The sequence below is a fragment of the Tachypleus tridentatus genome, unplaced genomic scaffold, assembly GCF_004210375.1.
Source record: "Tachypleus tridentatus isolate NWPU-2018 unplaced genomic scaffold, ASM421037v1 Hic_cluster_1, whole genome shotgun sequence".
Taxonomy (NCBI): domain Eukaryota; kingdom Metazoa; phylum Arthropoda; class Merostomata; order Xiphosura; family Limulidae; genus Tachypleus; species Tachypleus tridentatus.
The window spans coordinates 30,394,037-30,416,644 of NW_027467777.1; the positions used below are offsets into that span (position 1 = coordinate 30,394,037).

General features: G+C 34.3%; 1 protein-coding gene across 1 annotated transcript in view; it reads right to left on the minus strand.

Annotated features, from left to right (window-relative positions):
* Positions 1 to 22,608, minus strand: part of LOC143241744 (SCY1-like protein 2) — a 74,539-nt gene that overhangs the window by 38,855 nt on the left and 13,076 nt on the right. Inside the window, exons 4-10 of the mRNA XM_076484969.1 lie at positions 16,651 to 16,797; positions 14,059 to 14,274; positions 12,141 to 12,257; positions 11,082 to 11,207; positions 5,477 to 5,653; positions 4,971 to 5,093; positions 1,030 to 1,143 (exon numbers count right to left, since the gene is read on the minus strand). Coding sequence (XP_076341084.1) covers positions 1,030 to 1,143; positions 4,971 to 5,093; positions 5,477 to 5,653; positions 11,082 to 11,207; positions 12,141 to 12,257; positions 14,059 to 14,274; positions 16,651 to 16,797 — 1,020 coding nt within the window. The remainder of the gene's footprint in view (positions 1 to 1,029; positions 1,144 to 4,970; positions 5,094 to 5,476; positions 5,654 to 11,081; positions 11,208 to 12,140; positions 12,258 to 14,058; positions 14,275 to 16,650; positions 16,798 to 22,608) is intronic.

Consider the following 22,608-nt stretch of genomic DNA (forward strand, 5'->3'; position numbering starts at 1 on the left):
TGAATTCTATCTACTAAGTATAAAATATATTTCGTATATAAGAAATGTTTGTTATATCTTAACCCCTACTTTGGCCTTAGAAATATCAGTTGAATGAACTCACATTTAAATGTTTATAACCTGACCAAACCATTTAATAACGAATCAACCAAAATTGTATTAATACATATTTATACTTGGGTTAGTTATAAATTAGTTTATTCATATTTTAAGCAGTTAGAAATTACTGTAGTAAAAGTTGAACTAACTAGAAATTAATGTTACTACAAAATTAGTAGCTGGTGAATTCATAACACGATGTAACACAATTTTTGTTACTGGATAGTATGTGTTATATCTTATTTGCTTATGTTGTAAATGTACAGAAAATGACCATTATTCCCTTTAAACTTTGCTTTTGTGACCTGGATAATGAAATTTAAAAGTAAATCTATTTTCTTTGTAAAAATAGGCAAATATGCACATTTTCATTTACATAAAGTCTGAATAAAACAACATATGAATCAAGATTTACATGTATTTATACTAAAGTTATATAAAACTGTTTAGAAGTGAGTAGTTTTTCGAGATTTGCAACTGTAATGTAAATCACTTTCACGTATCAGCTCCCCACATATAGTCTCTTATTACGTTTTCGTTATACGCTCGCAGGTCACAAAAGCAAACTTTGAAGAGAAAAATTGGTATTTTCCATTAACTTTAGGCATAAGCAGTTGGGAAATAACACTTTCTGCGCAGGAACATAGTGTATTTGAACACAGTAGTAATTAGTTTATATATATATACGAAGCAACAAGAATTTATCGAATTAACCTTTGAACCAATTAGAAATTTGCATATTACTATTTGAACTAATCAAGAATTAATGTATTGATATTTGAACCAATTACAAATTAGTGTATTAATACTTAACAATTTATTAATTAACATCATCATCACGCAGCTATTGCTGAACCCTGGAGCTTACTTATGTCACGATTACTAAACATGAATTAGCTGACTTAAATTCACTTTATAAAACTACCAAACCTTTGTTCCAGAGTGATTATCAAAGAACTGTTTTGTTCTTGGAAGAACAGTTTTCCTCACAGCGTTCTCATCTAAATATCCCGCCACTTGTGACAGCGCGTGAAGTGCTGCACTCTATGGAAAACAAAACACAAATTACTAGGTTATAGACCAGGAGTGGTGATGTTTAGACTCATGTGAACAGAAGAGAACCACAACAACAATATTTCTCAAACTCCTGTCGTAAAAACACCATAAATATTTAATAGATACCGCTACATCTGTGTTAAATACCACAACAGCTGTATTAAATACCACATCAACTGTGTTAAATACCACAACATCTGTGTTAAATACACATCAACTGTGTTAAATACCACAACAGCTGTGTTAAATACCACATCAACTGTGTTAAATACCACAACAACTGTATTAAATACCACATCAACTGTGTTAAATACCACAACAGCTGTAGTAAATACCACAACAGCTGTGTTAAATACCACATCAACTGTGTTAAATACCACATCAACTGTGTTAAATACCACAACAGCTGTATTAAATACCACAACAGCTGTATTAAATACCACATCAACTGTGTTAAATACCACATCAATTGTGTTAAATACCACAACAGCTGTACTAAATACCACATCAACTGTGTTAAATACCACAACAGCTGTGTTAAATACCACATCAACTGTGTTAAATACCACATCAACTGCATTAAATACCACAACATCTGTGTTAAATGCCACATCAACTGTGTTAAATACCACAACAGCTGTATTAAATACCACATCATCTGTGTTAAATACCACATCAACTGTGTTAAATACCACATCATCTGTGTTAAATACCACAACATCTGTGTTAAATACCACATCAACTGTGTTAAATACCACAACATCTGTGTTAAATACCACATCAACTGTGTTAAATACCACAACAGCTGTGTTAAATACCACATCAACTGTGTTAAATACCACAACAGCTGTGCTAAATACCACATCAACTGTGTTAAATACCACAACAGCTGTATTAAATACCACATCATCTGTGTTAAATACCACATCAACTGTGTTAAATACCACATCATCTGTGTTAAATACCACAACATCTGTGTTAAATACCACATCAACTGTGTTAAATACCACAACATCTGTGTTAAATACCACATCAACTGTGTTAAATACCACAACAGCTATATTAAATACCACAACAACTGTGTTAAATACCACATCAACTGTGTTAAATACCACATCAACTATGTTAAATACCACAACAGCTGTAGTAAATACCACAACAGCTGTATTAAATACCACATCAACTGTGTTAAATACCACAACAGCTGTGTTAAATACCACATCAACTGTGTTAAATACCACAACAGCTGTGCTAAATACCACATCAACTGTGTTAAATACCACATCGACTGTGTTAAATACCACAACAGCTGTATTAAATACCACATCGACTGTGTTAAATACCACAACAGCTGTGTTAAATACCACATCAACTGTGTGAAATACCACATCAACTGGGTTAAATACCACAACATCTGTGTTAAATACCACATCAACTGGGTTAAATACCACAAAAGCTGTATAAAATACCACATCAACTGTGTTAAATACCACAACAGCCGTATTAAATACCACATCAACTGTGTTAAATACCACAACAGCTGTATTAAATACCACATCAACTGTGTTAAATACCACATCAACTGTGTTAAATACCACGACAGCTGTGTTAAATACCACAACATCTGTGTTAAATACCACATCAACTGTGTTAAATACCACAACAGCTGTATTAAATACCACAACAGCTGTATTAAATACCACATCTGTGTTAAATACCACAACATCTGTGTTAAATGCCACATCAACTGTGTTAAATACCACAACAGCTGTATTAAATACCACATCATCTGTGTTAAATACCACATCAACTGTGTTAAATACCACATCATCTGTGTTAAATACCACAACATCTGTGTTAAATACCATATCAACTGTGTTAAATACCACAACATCTGTGTTAAATACCACATCAACTGTGTTAAATACCACAACAGCTATATTAAATACCACAACAACTGTGTTAAATACCACATCAACTGTGTTAAATACCACATCAACTATGTTAAATACCACAACAGCTGTAGTAAATACCACAACAGCTGTATTAAATACCACATCAACTGTGTTAAATACCACAACAGCTGTGTTAAATACCACATCAACTGTGTTAAATACCACAACAGCTGTGCTAAATACCACATCAACTGTGTTAAATACCACATCGACTGTGTTAAATACCACAACAGCTGTATTAAATACCACATCAACTGTGTTAAATACCACAACAGCTGTGTTAAATACCACAACATCTGTGTTAAATACCACATCAACTGTGTTAAATACCACAACAGCTGTATTAAATACCACATCAACTGTGTTAAATACCACAACAGCTGTATTAAATACCACATCAACTGTGTTAAATACCACAACATCTGTGTTAAATACCACATCAACTATGTTAAATACCACAACAGCTGTAGTAAATACCACAACAGCTGTAGTAAATACCACATCAACTGTGTTAAATACCACATCAACTGTGTTAAATACCACAACAGCTGTGTTAAATACCACATCAACTGTGTTAAATACCACAACAGCTGTGCTAAATACCACATCAACTGTGTTAAATACCACAACAGCTGTATTAAATACCACATCATCTGTGTTAAATACCACATCAACTGTGTTAAATACCACATCATCTGTGTTAAATACCACAACATCTGTGTTAAATACCACATCAACTGTGTTAAATACCACAACATCTGTGTTAAATACCACATCAACTGTGTTAAATACCACAACAGCTATATTAAATACCACAACAACTGTGTTAAATACCACATCAACTGTGTTAAATACCACATCAACTATGTTAAATACCACAACAGCTGTAGTAAATACCACAACAGCTGTATTAAATACCACATCAACTGTGTTAAATACCACAACAGCTGTGTTAAATACCACATCAACTGTGTTAAATACCACAACAGCTGTGCTAAATACCACATCAACTGTGTTAAATACCACATCGACTGTGTTAAATACCACAACAGCTGTATTAAATACCACATCGACTGTGTTAAATACCACAACAGCTGTGTTAAATACCACATCAACTGTGTGAAATACCACATCAACTGGGTTAAATACCACAACATCTGTGTTAAATACCACATCAACTGGGTTAAATACCACAAAAGCTGTATAAAATACCACATCAACTGTGTTAAATACCACAACAGCCGTATTAAATACCACATCAACTGTGTTAAATACCACAACAGCTGTATTAAATACCACATCAACTGTGTTAAATACCACATCAACTGTGTTAAATACCACATCAACTGTGTTAAATACCACGACAGCTGTGTTAAATACCACAACATCTGTGTTAAATACCACATCAACTGTGTTAAATACCACATCAACTGTGTTAAATACCACATCAACTGTGTTAAATACCACGACAGCTGTGTTAAATACCACAACATCTGTGTTAAATACCACATCAACTGTGTTAAATACCACATCAGCTGTATTTCGTCTGGGTCACATTTGAATAGAAACACTCATATGATGCACAATCCGTCTGTTAGTTAAAACCCGATGTATATTGTTTAACCAACTCTGTATTATGATGCACCGTCTGTCCGTTTGTTAAATCCAACAGATTTAGTCTCTTTATATGGTAAGTTTGAAACCATGGAAATAAGAAAGCACACAACTTTTTATTAATATTATAAGTTACACTATCACCAAACCGTAGCTAAGAGTCGTTTCAGAAACACGAGAACGGTCATTCGCCCTGTGTAACAGTAAAGCTGTTATTATGGGAATTATATAGTATTTGAGGCCTACTTGGATTTGTGGTGTTGTCGAATCGAAGGCGGTATATATCAGAGGCAAGATGTCTGACTTGATGTCATCTTTTGATGTTTTCTTCATTATTACATCCAAGTGTTCTAAAAGAGTGACACTGGCCTGAAAAAGTAAAAATAAAACTTAATATAAACCAGTATAGGTACTTAAACTTATCCGTATAGCATGCTCTTATTTGTTAACATTTAGGCTTTTCTGTTTAAATATTGAGGTATGCATCACGTGCTTTGTGTGTAAAATGTGACGTATTGTACGGTACATCACGGGCAAAGAGAAAGGCTTACTTCGAGCAGAAAGAATTATCTTGTACATACAGAAATAAAGTAGTTCTTATATCTTGAAATCTGATCTTTCCAAATATCATTTGATTTAAAGTCATTTGCTATAAACTTATTTTAGTCCATCAGTGTTTATAAAGTAACAATATTTAATAATCATTAACACGTCCTTCTAGCCTAATTTTACTTTAGTTGATAGTTCCATACCTGGACCGATTTGGGCATTCCGAACACACTTCGGAAGGTCGGAAGAATAAGTGTCTGGTATTGGTCAAATGAGCTTTCTTCTATCACGAAGAGGAGGGGCTTGAGTGCTGCCGCTAGAACCTCGGACGACTGAAGTTCCGAGCTGAGAGATGGCAAAACGTGCTGATACCAAAGTTTCTGTTGCAAATAAAATAAAAGGCGAAACCGGTTTTTCTAGAACAAAATATATAAAATACAGCACTCGATGAAAACAAGACAGAAAGATGGCGATTTGGACGAGCTGGAAAATGGTTGTTGTTGGCTTTTCGGAAACGCATGAAGCGAGTGAGTTTCGTTTCACGAGAAGCGTGTTTATTCACTCGAACAACAGTTAACCACAAGTGTTTAACTTAATTTTAATGAAACCTGAGCAGGAGAAACGTGATTTGTAGATGTCATGTTTTATTATGAATTGTTTGAGATTAAATAGATTAACGACTGTTTGTCTATGAATTTCGCGCAAAGCTACACGAGGGCTGTCTGCGCTAGCCGTCCCTAATTTAGTAGTGTAAGATTAGAGGGAAGGCAGCTAGTCATCACCACCCAACTCTTTTATCAAGGAATAGTGGGATCGACCGTCACATTATAACGCTTCCACAGCTGAATTAACGACTGTGACTTTATATTTTGCAAATAATAATAAATCAATAAAAATAAACAAAATTAGAAATATAAAAATATAAAGAAGTTTCATAAAAGCACCACATTAGGAATTTTCACTGTTCTAGTTTTATCAACAAGTTACATATCACTTCGTTAGGACTGATTATAGGTTATTTCACTTGTATATTTTTTAGTTAGGATTAATTTTTGATTTTTCACTTGTATATTTTTTAGGTGGGGCTGATTTTAAATTAATTCACTTGTACATATTTAGTTGGGAGTGATTTTCAGGTACTTAGAGTTTATTAGGCTGTATTCGTTAAGGAGGAAGTGTTATATGTCTGACACTGCTCTACAGAGTACGGTTTTCATACTATAGTTTTCTGGGGCTCCATGAAGAAATTTTAAAATGTTAATAATATTTTCTAAAACTATAAAATTGAATCAGAATACAATGTACAAAAAGGTAAAATGTATCTTTAATATAACAGGTTTATCGCGTATTAGGCCTTTTAAAATCTTTTCTGCCTAACGCCTGACGATTCTATTCAGCTTAGAGGAAGTTCTCGCGGTGAAAGTGTTAGTTCAATCTCGGTTAATTCGACAGTGGCGCCACTGGTTGCTAGTAGATATGGCACCATCTGAAGATCGCATGTGTGATTGGAGATGCAAGATAGCCTAGCAATCTTCGTATGAAACATCGGTCAGCCCTGAGTAGTGATGCCGACTGTCTTTTAAAAACCAGATCTGGATTAGCGGCTAAATCTCGAACAAAACGAAGCATGACGTCACAACTGAAACTTGTCCATATTTGAAACATTGTGATGTAATTAGATGCAGTGTCCATTGTTTGAATTTCAAGGTATATTTATATAAAGTATAATTATACTTATGTTTATAATTGGTAATTTTTACGTTAGATTAGATTTGTTGTAGTTTAATTAGACAAACTTGGCACCAATGTGCTCTATGACGTTTGTTTACTTTTGTTTCCTTTTGCTCTAGATTTAGACGCACATCAGAACTGGCTTAATATTTTGTTATTAGGTTTAAAGATTTCTGTTAAAAACAATAAAAATGTAAAAATAATAGGTTTTCCTTTCTTTTATAAAACTATATTATTCTAGTGACTTAGTCTTTTTATCCATAAATCTTTATCTCTGACTTCGTTATGACATCACTGATCTTAGGTCAGAAGGTCATTGTGTGATGATAAAACTCAAGTGCTTGAACGAGTTTTCATTAAGAAGCTATTTTATGTCCGTGAAAATACTTCTGAAGTGCCAAAGATATAACAGTACGTTTGTAGACAAATTAATAATTAGTTGTCACCTTTATAATGGACAAGTTGCTGAAGATCAGTAATAAATATGATACGTGTAAATATCTTCCTAAGCCTAGTAGGCCTAGTACTAATTTATCGGCGTTATTTTCGTGTGCAGCACTTCAACGCAGAATGATACAAGAAGTAGTGAAACAAGAAATAAAATGAAGTTTTATTTAATATGGTTTTACATGGACAGGTAATGAAGATGGACCTAGTGGGTTGAATGTGGAACAGTGGTGAGTAACAGTAGTAACAGCTAATTGTTAGCCTATTGTTGTCGTCAAGTTAACCCTAACTGTGTACTAGTCGGCTGGAGAGAAGGTAGCAGCTGACAGCTAGTTCTTAGCCTATTGTTATCGTCAAGTTATCAAAATTCCGAATATTTCAAAAGAAAGTGTTTGTAATTACATGCAAGGAAGCCTACATTTCGTTCGTTTGTCCGTCAGGACAACAAAGATGTTCTTATTGCTTCATATCGTGTTATTTACCGTATTGCAAAAGCACGTGAAGTTCATACAATAGCAGGAGATTTGATAAAACCATGCGCAAAAGATTTGGTACAGTGCACGATTGATGTGAAATTTCTTAAAAACATTAGCTCTGTACCCATTTCTGACAATTCGGTTTCTCAAAGAATCGATGATATGTCAACAAATTGCTTAACGGAGTTAATACGGCGAGTGAAAACGAGTCCAACTTTTTCGCTTCAGATGGATGAATCAACAGATATCGCAGGTTATGCGATGTTGTTTGTTTTTGTTCGATGTACTCACGAAGCTAGTTTTGAAAAAGTCATGCTTATTTGCAAACCTTTGCCTACTCAAACAACAGGCGAAGAAATATTTAAACTGATGGATTTATTTATGAAGAATATGAGACCTAATGGCAGCGCTGCTCAAGTATTTGCACTGATGGGGCTGCAGCTATGATTGGAAAATTTTCAGGCGCAGTGGCACGTATAAAAAATAAAAACCCTGACATCGAGAGTATCCACTGCTGTCTTCATAGTCATGCACTCGCAATGAAACGAATCCCAGAAGACTTAATAGAGGTATTGAGTGATGTCATAAAAATAATGAATTTTTTTAAAATCAAGACCACTCAATGCGAGGATCTTCAGTTTACTCTGTGAGGATATGGGAAGTTTGTATAAACATTTGCTGCTTCATACTGAAGTCAGATAGCTTTCTCGGTTTTACGAACTGCGTAAGAACATAGGTTTCTTTTTATCTGAATGCCATTTTGAACTTACGTACAAATTAAGGGACAAATGCTGGATACAGAAAGTGGCTCACCTTTCGGACTATTTGCCTGTCTAAATGAAATAAATGCTACAATGCAGGATAAAATACTTCAAAGCTCAGAGTAAAATGGAAGCGCTTTAATGTAAGCTAAAGTTTTGGTATGAATGTGTACACACTAAGAACAAAATTTATGTAAAAAGAAATTACACAAGTTTGGATTCAAATTGCGATGGAATATCCTGAAATATATAACAGAACGTTGAAAATGTTGATGCGTTTTCCAAGAACGTAACTTTGTGAGCAATCATTTTCACTGTATACAGCTATAAAGATCAATTTTACAAAGAGGCTAAATACTGAAGATTATTCGCGTTTATAGGTAATAACCATAACTCAAAATATTGAATTACTTTGTGAACAAAAGCAAGCCACGGGTAAATAATTAAGTACACTGCATTTTACTCATCTAAATTTGTTTAGCAGAAATTACTAAACGAGTAAGTAGAAGTAAAACCTTTACTTTAAATACTGATGTTTTTATATTATAACAGCTTGAAGTAAACTTTATCTGGTGATAGTGATCGATTGTTTCTATTTTTAGTGTATTTTTTTATTTTCTCACTCTGATGTGAAACTCCATAGTTTAAAAAGTTTTGGAACCCCTGCTATAGAAAGCTATATTAACCTTCGTAGCCACAGATCATTAAATACATTACAGGTTAAGTTAACCCTAACTGTGTACTAGTCGGCTGGAGAGAAGGTAGCAGCTGACAGCTAATTCCTAGCCTATTGTTATCGTCAATTTAACACTAACTCTGTACTAGTCGGCTGGAGACAAGATAGCAGCTAACAGCTAATTGTTAGCCTATTGTTGTCGTCAAGTTAACCCAAACTGTGTACTAGTCGGCTGGAGAGCAGGTAGCAGCTGACAGCTAACTTTTAGCCTATTGTTATCGTGAAGTTAATCCTAACTGTGTACTAGTCGGCTTGAGAGAAGGTAGCAGCTAACAGCTAATTCTTATCCTATTGTTATCGTTAAGTTAAACCTAACTGTGTACTAGTCGCTTGGAGAGAAGGTAGGAGCTGACAGCTAATTCTTAGCCTATTGTTATCGTTAAGTTAACCCTAACTGTGTACTAGTCGCCTGGAGAGAAGGTAGCAGCTGACAGATAATTCTTAGCCTATTGTTATCGTCAAGTTAACACTAACTCTGTACTAGTCGGCTGGAGAAAAGATAGCAGCTAACAGCTAATTTTTAGCCTATTGTTGTCGTCAAGTTAACCCTAACTGTATACTAGTCGCCTGGAGAGAAGGTAGCAGCTGACAGCTAATTCTTAGCCTATTGTTATCGTTAAGTTAACCCAAACTGTGTACTAGTCGGCTGGAGAGCAGGTAGCAGCTGACAGCTAATTCTTAGCCTATTGTTGTTTTCAAGTTAACCCTAGCTGTGTACTCGTCGGCTGGAGAGAAGGTAGCAGCTGACAGCTAATTGTTAGCCTATTGTTATCGTCAAGTTAACCCTAACTGTGTACTAGTCGGCTGGAGAGAAGGTAGCAGCTGACAGCTAATTGTCAGCCTATTGTTATCGTCAAGTTAACCCTAACTGTGTACTAGTCGGCTTGAGAGAAGGTAGCAGCTGACAGCTAATTCTTAGCCTATTGTTATCGTCAAGTTAACCCTAACTGTGTACTAGTCGGCTGGAGAGAAGGTAGCAGCTGACAGCTAATTGTCAGCCTATTGTTATCGTCAAGTTAACCCTAACTGTGTACTAGTCGGCTGGAGAGAAGGTAGCAGCTGACAGCTAATTGTCAGCCTATTGTTATCGTCAAGTTAACCCTAACTGTGTACTAGTCGGCTTGAGAGAAGGTAGCAGCTGACAGCTAATTCTTAGCCTATTGTTATCATCTCTTTTTTCATTTCGTACTTATCGTAGAAGAATACGGTGTTCATTCTGTACTGATCGTACAAGAATACGGGGCAAGATTATGTAGCAACAGGACGGTAACCATGGATCCTCAATCAAGAATGAAAATTACATCTAGGGTATTTATATTAAAGTGATATTTATATCTTTTTATAACAGATTATATCTAAACCTGCGTTTTGAACAGTGAGACATCAAGCCATGAAACTGGTAAGAAAATGAACAAAGGAAAGTTAAGAACAACAGGAAGTTTAACAATAGTTTCATTTGTATCCAAGTTGGAAACTCGTACGTGTTTTGGTTTTATATATGTATCGATTTTCAGGCAGGTGGGCTACTTACTTGTTTATGTTAAGCACAAGAGATAATCTTTACCTCACTGTAGAGGACAGATGGAGTACACGAAATGTTTACTACGTTTGCACAATATAATTAGCTATAACACTGTGTGAGCGTAGTAAATCTTACCCTCGGTATGTTAGGAAGCGCCCCCTTGAGACTGTGATAGAAATGAGACTTGTGCGTGGTGTCCTTCATATGAATGGCGTCCAGATATTGAAGAACATAAACTGAAGGGTCCATAAAGTATTTTATCTGAAAAGAAAATCGTTTTTATATAAGATTTTAAGTTTACAGCTCTCCAACCCCAAAACACAAACTAGAAAGTTTTTAAATATGTTCCCCTAGTTAGTTTTAAATAAGTTCCCTCTAGTCGACGTGGTGTGTCGTTTTTCCTTTGCAAGACATTGAACCTCAAAATTAATGTAGAGAGCACAAATATTAGCGTCCTCTCATCAAGTGTCAATACTGATATTAAACATCTTAGGCCTAACATGGCTCCATGTAGTTCTTTTGGCTTTTTGGCAAATTTCCAATGAGACATGTACAATATGTTTGCCCTTAAGTAATTTGTTACAATATATATGTTGTATTCAAACAGATGTTTTTGAAAGTATATTTAGATAAACATAGATTTTAATACAATTATTATAACAATCAATCAGGCCTTTAACAAACTCCATCTTTCTAGAGTGTCACCACTGTCTACATTTCTTTACTTATTCTCTTTAACTCATTGCCTAATTCGCGTATGAATACATCGTTACAAATTAAAGACTTATTTCTTGTTGCAGTAATTTTATAACAGTGATCTCAGCGTCCTCTAGTAATAGATTAAATAACTCTTGATAGATGTGATAAGAAGAATCGAAACTTCTTAGCTTTTGCAGTAAACCCAAAAGAGTTTGTTCTTTTCTCTATTTTGGAAACCAGTTTTAAAGAAATTCCATAAAAATATTTTTCATAACGAAGTGAAAGTAAAGTTAAATGAGTGACTTTAAGCCTGACAAACGATACTAGAACTGTTTATAACAAGTTAATATTTCATTCTCTTCGTTAATCTAATGGCTTCCATCCTAGATAATACAATATGCTCATTTTTTATAGTATTTAGAGCGACGTCTATTAGATGGAGGGCGAAATAAATAAGTTGGACGAAACAGTGACCAAAACAAAAGTAAGAAGTACCATGGTAAAGTCCTGAGAACTGGCACGTTGTGTGGGGTCAATATTAAGTACACTTTGGACAGGTTCCTGTAGATGGTGTGGTATTCTATCCAGTAGTTCGGTCAAGTTCTGTTCTAGCTGGGGAAAATAAAACTTCCTAAGACTTTTGTGAAGTAAAACGGTCACCATAGTGAATATAGACACTCGATTAAAGAAGTGAAACGGTCAACATAGTGAATATAAACAATGAGTGTTACCACAGTGAACATAAACAATGAATTTTGATTCTATGTGACACAACGATGCATACATTAGATTCATACATCTAACTGAGAAAGATATAGACCCCGATTTTAGTACTTACATTTTTGTTTAATATCCAGTTAACTAACTACACACAAACTGTAAGGTCCGTATTAATCTAGGAAATAATTTGAACTAATAAACATAATATATTATATCAACAACAAGTCTTTAGGATTAACAAGACGTGCAACATATTCAAGAATTAAAGTGATCTAATTAACATAATATATTATATCAACAACAAGTCTTTAGGATTAATAAGACGTGCAACATATTCAAAAATTAAGGTGATCTAATTAACATAATATATTATATCAACAACAAGTCTTTAGGATTAATAAGACGTGCAACATATTCAAGAATTAAGGCGATCTAATTAATATAATATATTATATCCAACAACAAGTCTTTAGGATTAATAAGACGTGCACCAGTATTCAATAATTAAGGTGAGCTAATTAACATAATATATTATATCCAACAATAAGTCTTTAGGATTAATAAGACGTGCAACATATTCAAAAATTAAGGTGAGCTAATTAACATAATATATTATATCCAGCAACAAGTCTTTAGGATTAATAAGACGTGCACCAGTATTCAATAATTAAGGCGAGCTAATTAACATAATATATTATATCCAACAATAAGTCTTTAGGATTAATAAGACGTGCAACATATTCAAGAATTAAGGTGATCTAATTAACATAATATATTATATCCAACAACAAGTCTTTAGGATTAATAAGACGTGCAACATATTCAATATTAAGGTGAACTAATCAACATAATATATTAAACTGAACAGTAAATCTCTAGAATTAATAAAACGTGCCATAACATTCCAGAAATAATTTGAGGTATTTAACATAATAAATCACATCCAGTAACGATCCTTTATCAGTAAGGGGTTAGACAGTATTAACAAAAAATAAGCGAATTTACACAGTAAGTTATATCCATATTTATGTGAGTTTTCTTTAACATTTATTTTTTTTTTAGTTTTCTTTAACATTTAGTTTTTTTTAATTTTAAAAGAAATATTAATGAGTTGATCAAACGACGTGGCGTCTATAGAGGAAGAGAAATAATAGTTTGATTATGTGTAATCATAAGTAATAAATAAACATGGGATAATACGTTTCACTATCTCAATCTTGAAGAAACCATATAGATTCTCTTAGAAAGTAAGTAAAATAGAAACAAAATAGAGAAACATATGTAAGACTGATATAATCAGGTTTAATACAAACATATCGTAAAAACTAACCGATTCAAATTTTCTGGAAGTACACATATATATATATATATATACACGATTTTTTTTATTTATTTAGTTCTATAGATTTTTGGCTGGAGAATCTCGACTGTTTGTTATTTAAATCAGGTCAACAGGAACACGAAAATAGCATAAAGCACGCGTGCACATCAAAAAATAAAAATATACAAATTATTTCTGAACCTCAACCTATTTGGAAGAATGTGATTTAGGCCTAGTCTAATAGTTGACACGTAAAAGAACGTCGTTTTAGTCAAACAGTCTTAACTAACGATAATATAATATTTGTATGCTCTTGTTTGATTCGTCTGGGTACAAGAGTATGTGTAAAGTAAGACTCGTAATTGGTTCTACCAAGTCTAGCTGCTTGCTGTAAGTAGTGGTACTCAGGTTGGCTTCAATAAGCGATCGTCCATTATTAAAGACAGAACATATCAGTAACCCAAAGGAGAACATGTCGCTGTACGGCGAACACATTGATGAAAACTGGATTTCCGGGGCAGTGAAGTCTAGGTCCGGTTGTCCCATTTTTGGTAACTTAGACGTGAAAGGTTGGCAAGGCACAGCAGTCTGTAAGAAATAAGCAATGAATACAATTTGTTTTATCGAAATCAAAACCTAAATTAAAATCTTTAAAAAATACAGTTTTAGGAAAAACACTATCGCCAGCTTAAAAGTTGGACTTATCACGTATAAAAACAATTGATTATTAGAATTGCAAATATATTTGAATTAAGATCAAATACGATATGGCGATCCTAGAGCCATCTATCGAGCGCTGTAATAGAGACAATTCAAAGTTTAAAATTAATAAGGAACATCAACTATCATTCGATCATATTTAAGACAAAAATAAACTGACAAAGTGTAAGCAGAAAATAAATAATTTATTAATGTTAGGGTTAAGAAAATACGAAGCTCAAAGGTTAGGGTGGAAGGTAAGAAATCAGACAATAATCACACCTAGAAAACTATTAAGTATTCTATGTATCGTTAGAATGGTTATAATTTAAGAACAAGTTTTAAGAATTTATTATATGGTTTATATGTATACGAAAGGTTTTATATATATTACCAGATGTGAGACAAACTACTGAGAAAATCTGAAATCTTCCTAAAACCACTGACATAGTGGACGTTACAAACACGAAGTGCATTAGAAAGACGGGGTCTTCTATAAATTACACTACTATATAACGTATATTGTTATACACAAACGTTAAAGAGGCTGTCTTCTACAAACCTATTATATCATAGAATGTTTTCGCAGTTTAAGGATATTAAACGAATAAATATCTTAATAGGTAAAGTAAGGTCCAGTTTAATCTGCACTTTAATCTGTTGTTACACGCTCTCTAGTGTACTTTATGAATTCCATCCCAGATTGTCCATGTGTAAGATTGGTAATAAACGAACTACTAATTGGTTGGATTGAGTTGATTGACTGTCGTAATTATTTCACATTTCAGAACTGAATACAGCAAAATAACTCTTTTTGTAGAACAGTATGGCACCACGTGGTGATATTAAGCAAGACTTTTTTTGATGTCGTTACATAAGACCTGGATTCATATTTCATTCTATTACAGCATGTGATTTTAAAGGGTGAAACCAGATGAGGGGTGCTAAGGCCACAATATTTCTTTTACAATATTCGAAAATGGATCTGCTCTACGTGTTATCATCTGACCATGATGGATCTGATCTAAGGGTTATCATCTGACCATGATGAATCTGCTCTATGGGTTACCATCTGATCATGATAGATCTGCCCTAAGGGTTATCATCTGATCATGATGGATCTGCTCTAAGGGTTACCATCTGATCATGATAGATCTGCCCTAAGGGTTATCATCTGATCATGGTGGATCTGCTTTAAGGGTTACCATCTGATCATGATAGATCTGCCCTAAGGGTCATCATCGGATAATGGTGGATCTGTTTTAAGAGTTATCATCTGATCATGGTGGATCTGCTCTACAGGTTATCAACTGATTCTGAAACAGAAAAACATGGACGAAACTTATCGGAACATTATAAATAAACCTGTTCTGTGTTCATGACACTTTAGTTTAAACAGATCAACGGAAACTTCACATACAAACAGCGATATTTAATGTTTCCAGTGTTCCTGGGGTCAGCTAGTAATCCGGTTTCATCAGTTAACATGTAGACGATTCGGTTATGATTCTATTCCGTCTGAAACCAAATGAAATATACAAGGTATTCTCTCATATCACTCTCAAACTTTCAGTACCTATATTGTCGCCTTGGGCCTAATTACAGAGATAATTAGCTGCTGCAGCCACAAATAGCTCAGTAACAGAACATAATAACAGGACACTTTACAAGACAGCGCTCTTAAAGAAAGTGCTCATTGTTTTTTCGTCAGAACTGACGTATCGCAGCTACTTGACCAACAAACGTGAAGAGATCATTAGGTGTACAGTTCCCATGATACTTTAGTTACGCCCAGATCTTCGGAAGGCCTTTATCGTTTTCAGATATATATAGTACCAGGATTACTTCTTATAATAACTTCAGAGGTAAGCGTTACACGTATCTCTAGCAATATCCTTCACAATTAAATGTTACACGTATCTCTAGTTATTTCTCTCGTAATCAAATAACAGAACCTACTGTTAGTTATGATAAAATAAACTACAATACGTCTTATTGACAATCTAAATTGTACTTTTAAACTCTGAGCTAGGATGTGAGAAATGTTTTCAACCAAAGAAACGTAGTGTGACAAATTTAGATGAAGTTTTCTTTTCCAATTAAACACAAACATATCTAACAGTTTCAAACTCTGGAAACAGCAGTATAATACACTAAGTTAGATAAATCTTGAGGGTAAAGAAACACATTAAACCTGAATGTAACTACTACGTCATCAACAAAATCAACTCACGTGACCTAGTTCTATTGAAACTGAAAACTCACCATAGGATCTGTTTCATTGCATCTCTCGGTGAACTCGAGACCTGCCAGTTTCCAGGTTCCTCGTTTATTTATTATTACTGACTGCGGGCAAACATTTCTATGGATAAGTTTACAGGAATAGTGGAGGAAAGACAGTCCTTCGGCGAGCTAATAATGAGAAGTAATGGTAAATATATAGTTTGTGCTCGTTTTCATTGAGGTTTTACGAATGTATCATGGGCACGAGTGTTTTGTATGACCCGTTTGTTGTTGTTCATCCTCTGACGTCGACATTTTCTGTGGTCCACACACTTAACGACAATTCAAACCACAACACACAATCTATTTTACTACTGGAAGAACACTGAAGACAAAATTGAATAGAATGAGTCAGGGGGACAAATATACATCTTAATAGTATTTGGACGTTAAAGGAAAAGTGAAGAAAACTGAAGGAGTTGTTGTTCCGTTGGCTCTGATGAGACCTAAATGCCACAACGTTGGCTGAAATAAAATATTTATTATATCAATATTCGGAGAGTAAAGTGCTTATAAGTACTGACGAAGCATTAACATGATATCAGAAGAAAGGGAGATAAACTTCCTTACAAGAAAACTCTTAACACGTTTGTGTAAAGTTTAGGAAACGGTTCAGGAAGTAGTCTGTTTTACTTCCTCTATATCCGGAAGTGTTTTAATGTGCACTTGACAGATTTATTGGTTTTATAAAAATAAGTCACATCATGTAATAAACTGATAAAAAACAAATATTTATTGTTTCCTTGTAAAAACGGCTCGTTTGGGTTGAAAACATTTTTTACGTAGAGGAGCGAACAACGTTTCGACCTTCTTCGGTCATCGTCAGGTTCACAAAGAAAGGAAGAGGTAACTGACCGGAAGTGGGTTTTGTCGACATCACTGTTGTTTCCTTGCTTCAGTGGAAAGCTACACAATCGGATCTCTATGCTTAACTCAGAACAGTGAGTCGAACCCTGAATTTTAACCTTGTACGTCAGATTGTTTTGTTGGTTTGAATTTCGCGCAAAGTTACACGAGGGCTATTTGCGCTAGCCGTCCCTAATTTAGCAGTGCACAACTAGAGGGAAGGCAGCTAGCCATCACCACCCACCGACAATTCTTGGACTACTCTTTTACCAACAAATAGTAGGATTTACCGTCACATTATAACGCCCCACGACTGACAGGGCGAGCATGTTTGGTGTGACGGAGATTCAAACCCGCAACCCTCAGGTTAAGCTGACCATGTCGGCCCGTTTGTACGTCAGAAAGCTTACTGCTGACTCACAAAGGGGCGGAATGCGGTTTGAAGCTCTTCCTATGAATTAATATTGATAACATACTAATTATAATTACTGTATTGTTTATACACTTAGGCCTTAGTTCTCATGTTTAGTTTTGTTGTCAGTTTGTCTTATATTGTCAGATTTCATGACGTTCAGGATAATTATACTGATCCAACTTAGTTTTTAACTTTAGTTTTGAGGAAATATTCAGAATATTCACGGAACAGAAGTCATTCCGGCAAAAAATAAAAAACAATAAAAAACTCAACAAGTATTTCTGCTGATCCGATTAGACAAGTAGGAAAAGAATTATAAACAAAGGTAAAAATAAAAGAACCCCTACTTGTACAACAACTAAAACTAATATAAAGAAACACCGTTGTATCTATAGTAATTAATAACTTAACATCTAATCTCTTTTAGCTGTTTGACAAATGTGAATAAATATTTCTAGTCAGCTCCTCTAAGAAAGTTTAGAACACGCACAGGATGCACATAAATACGTTGAATGACATACACAACCTTGTACAAAGATATATGGAACTATCTGCTTTAGAAGACTTTGAACACAGCTTTTCGACCCCACCATTACACTTGAATTATCATTTGCATAGCCTATCAGGTTTTTAAATGGGATTCCATGTTTTTCAAAATAATATACCATAGAATTGTAAATGCCTTGGGCAGAACAGCAATTGATTTCCAAATGAGTTATAAACTTGTCAACTGTTTTTTTGAATAATGGCTGTCATAAAATCTAGCTATTATAACAAGTTGTTTTTTTTGTGTGGATACATCTGTACTTTTATCAATAATTAATGAAAATTTAATATTCTTTAATTGTGATATAATAATTTCCAAATATTCCTCACCAATGTTCCTTTTGTTCTTGTACACTTACTTCCCTTAACAAATTTAGAATCAGGGCATGCACTAGATAGAAAGTCTGGAAGATGATCTAGTGTTAAAATTAGGATATTGTGTTCTGCGACAACACAAACGCACACATTTTCAGTTCAGTGGAAGCCACTTGAGACAAGCTGCGTGAAGAAGGCCGTAAGAAATTAGTTACTTTGGAAGTCTGGGCACTTGTTTTAATATTTTTTCATTTTAAATGTTTTTTTACTGTCTAGATGTTTCTCAACTATGGTAACACTCCCAGATAAGTCACAACTACATATTTCACGAAATGACTTATTTAAGTTTTTCGAACTTAAGACTAAAACAACTAAACTCAGGATTATTAAGACATTTTTGTGTCAACTGACGTTTCTGTTCGTAACTAGGCCTAAGTAGGCTTACTTTCTTACATGGATTTTCTACTATATCACTATACTCATCATTCCTTTTCTCAGCCATTATGATCTGTGGGTTAGGTTAAATATAAATTAAAGAAAATTATTAAAATTAAATAAAACACAAATTTAAAGTTAAACATTATGCTGTAAACGAATACTGACACTTACGAGTCACAACTCACGGAATCATAACAACAGTTACAGTATATGAAAACAACACAAAGATCCACGGTTGGACCACCATTGTCTGAAGTTATCTTGCGCCTGCGCAATGAGCCCTTATAAAGTATATTCAAACATTTAGTTTTTGTTTTGTTTTGGAATTTCGCACAAAGCTACTCGAGGGCTATCTGTGCTAACCGTCCCTAATTTAGCAGTGTAAGACTAGAGGGAAGGCAGTTAGTCATCACCACCCACCGCCAACTCTTGACTACTCTTTTACCAACGAATAGTGGGATTGACCGTCACATTATACATCCCCACGGCTGGGAGGGTGAGCATGTTTAGCGCGACGCGGGCGCGAACCCGCGACCCTCAGATAACGAGTCGCCCGCCTTACGCGCTTGGCCATGACAGGCCCATATAGAAGACAATACACTTGAAAATCTTTTACCGGCCATACAACAGGTAAATTAGCAAAATTTACTAAATTTATAAAACAGAACCAAAATTACCAAATTCGGCAACCTTATTATCAACTTTCGCTTTCTTAACCTGAAGATGACCTAAGAAAGTCAAAACGTTGTTCTGTAGTTTATTTTAATAGAAGTTTTAATACCCATACCAGCTGTCTTGAGATACAAGTGTTTCTACTGGTCCGACTGGACGAGGGTCAACTGTATTATCTTCTTTCTTAACACTTGTCAAACTCATTATGTTACACTTAACTTTGCTCAAACATCTTAGTTTGTAATATCTCGTCAAACTAAGCCTATTCAACTTGACTGTTTTAGTTCGTTATGTCTCATCAAACTGAACCTCATCAACTTAGCTCGCTTATATGTCAGCTTGTAAGTCTCATGAAACTAACCCTAACCAAAAACAAATAGATTTCCTAATACTTTATCATATTACTAAATAAACACTTTAGTGATGCCTATGAACAAACTTTTTAAAACGAAACATTTAAGCTGTTATTACGCACTAAGCTAAACAATGAAATATCTAACAAGAGACCCAAATTTTAGCGTTGTAAACCTGCAGACTTAACGTTGAGGAAATAGAAGGTTGGTTTAGTTCTTGTTAAATACAAAGCTAACAAAATGTGCTGCTCTGCGTGCTCTGCCCGCCACGGATATGGAAACTAGAAGTTTAGGGCAGCAAACCTACAGATTTACCGCTATATTTTGTTTTTAATTTCGCACAAAGCTACGCGAGGGCTATCTGTCCCTAATTTAGCAGTGTAAGACTAGAGGGAAGGCAGCTAGTCATCACCACTCACTGCCAACCCTTGGGCTACTCTTTTACCAACGATAGTGGGATTGGCCGTACATTATATTTTCCCCAGGCCTGAAAGGGCGAGCATGTTTGGTGTGACGAGGATTTGAACCCGCGACCCTCAGATTACGAGTCGAGGTGATTTAACCCACCTGGCCATACAAGGTGTGTGTAAACCACTGAAGACCAATGTGAATAAGTTTAGTTGAATTAAGTTACGTTCTTTTAGATCAATGTTTTTGTTTTGTTTTTGCAAAATGTTTGTTACATAATCTACTTTCTCTCACGATCTGATATACAAACGTAAGTGAAACAGACAGTTTAAAGAAAATGGAATTCATTCGATCTAAAGTATTACATTTTTTTCAATATTTGATTATATTCATCGCCAGATGGCAATGCTAATCAGATTGTCCATTAATTGCAGGATGTCACAATCATTTCATTTTGTTATAGGCATTATGTATACAAATTAATACAAACACCCTTTGATCACCAGCTGTGTCTTTAAGAATACATTATTTTCTAATCAGCATACGAGGGAAAATGAAAAAACAACAACAAGTTTACTCTTGTAAAGGGAGACTTCAGGAAATATTTAGTTTGTTTTGAATTTCACGCAAAGCTACACGAGGGCTAGATGCACTACACAGCCCTAATTTAGCAGTGTAAGATTAGAGGGAAGGCAGCTATTAATCACCACCCACCGCCAACTCTTGGGCAACTCTTTTACCAACGCATAGTGGGATTGACTGTAACTTTATAATGCCCCCACGGCTTAAAAGGCGAGCTTGTTTGGTGTGACGGGGATTCGAACCAGCGACCCTCAGATTATAAGTCGAGTGCCAGGTTTTTTTGCCCTAAAGCGAACAAATAAACGATATTGAAATGTAATAATAAAGCTATATGAATACTATACTGTGAACCCAAAATAAAATGGATTTCAATCTTTCACCTCAGTTCACTTTTATCCTGCTGTTTAAATTATCGAGTGACGTTAGATATTAAAACGGTGAAATGTCGAAGAAATCTGAGCCATACAAGTGATGTCAAGAAAACCCACTTGTAGAGAAATATATATGTAAAAACGGCTCGTTTGGGTTGAGAAATATTTTACATAGAAGAGCGAACAACGTTTCGACCTTCTTCGGTCATCGTCAGGTTCACAAAGAAAGAAAGAGGTAACTGACCGGAAGCTGACCACATGTTTGGAAGGGTTTGTGTTACTGAGTGTCGGAATGTAGAGAGCGGTGTTAGATGTTTGAATATATAATTTTATATTATTTATTTTATTATATTTAATATAGGTATAAAGGCGTTTCTTTATATTGGTTTATTTTGGGTTTAAGTTGTTGTATAAACACAACATAACCATAGAAAACACTCAAATACTAAATAAAGAAACAAACATAAACAAACGCAAAATTAAAGAAGCCTTACTTATACAACAACTTATTATTATATTATTAATATAATAATATTAAGACTAACAATATAATAATATGGAACTTCAGATACAACATTGTTATGTATAAACTAGTAACATTCAGATAAATAAATATGTAACTTGAGATACAACACTGTTATGTATAAACTGGTAACATTCAGATAAATAAATATGTAACTTCAGATACAACATTGTTATGTATAAACTAGTAACATTCAGATAAATAAATATGTAACTTCAGATACAACATTGTTATGTATAAACTGCTTTATGTAGTTTTTGGAATAGTTTAATTTTTAAAGACAATTTTTCTTGCGAATTTAATTATCAGATTTCACTATTTAGAGAATCATACGCTAGGTGGAGTAATTAAAGGAAAAATAAAAACAATGGATGACTTTAATTTATGTTAAAAAATGAAATTTCCAGCATCTTTCTTGTTTACGAAAGATTAAATTTTCTTTTTAAAAATAATTTAATTTCTCGTTATTAG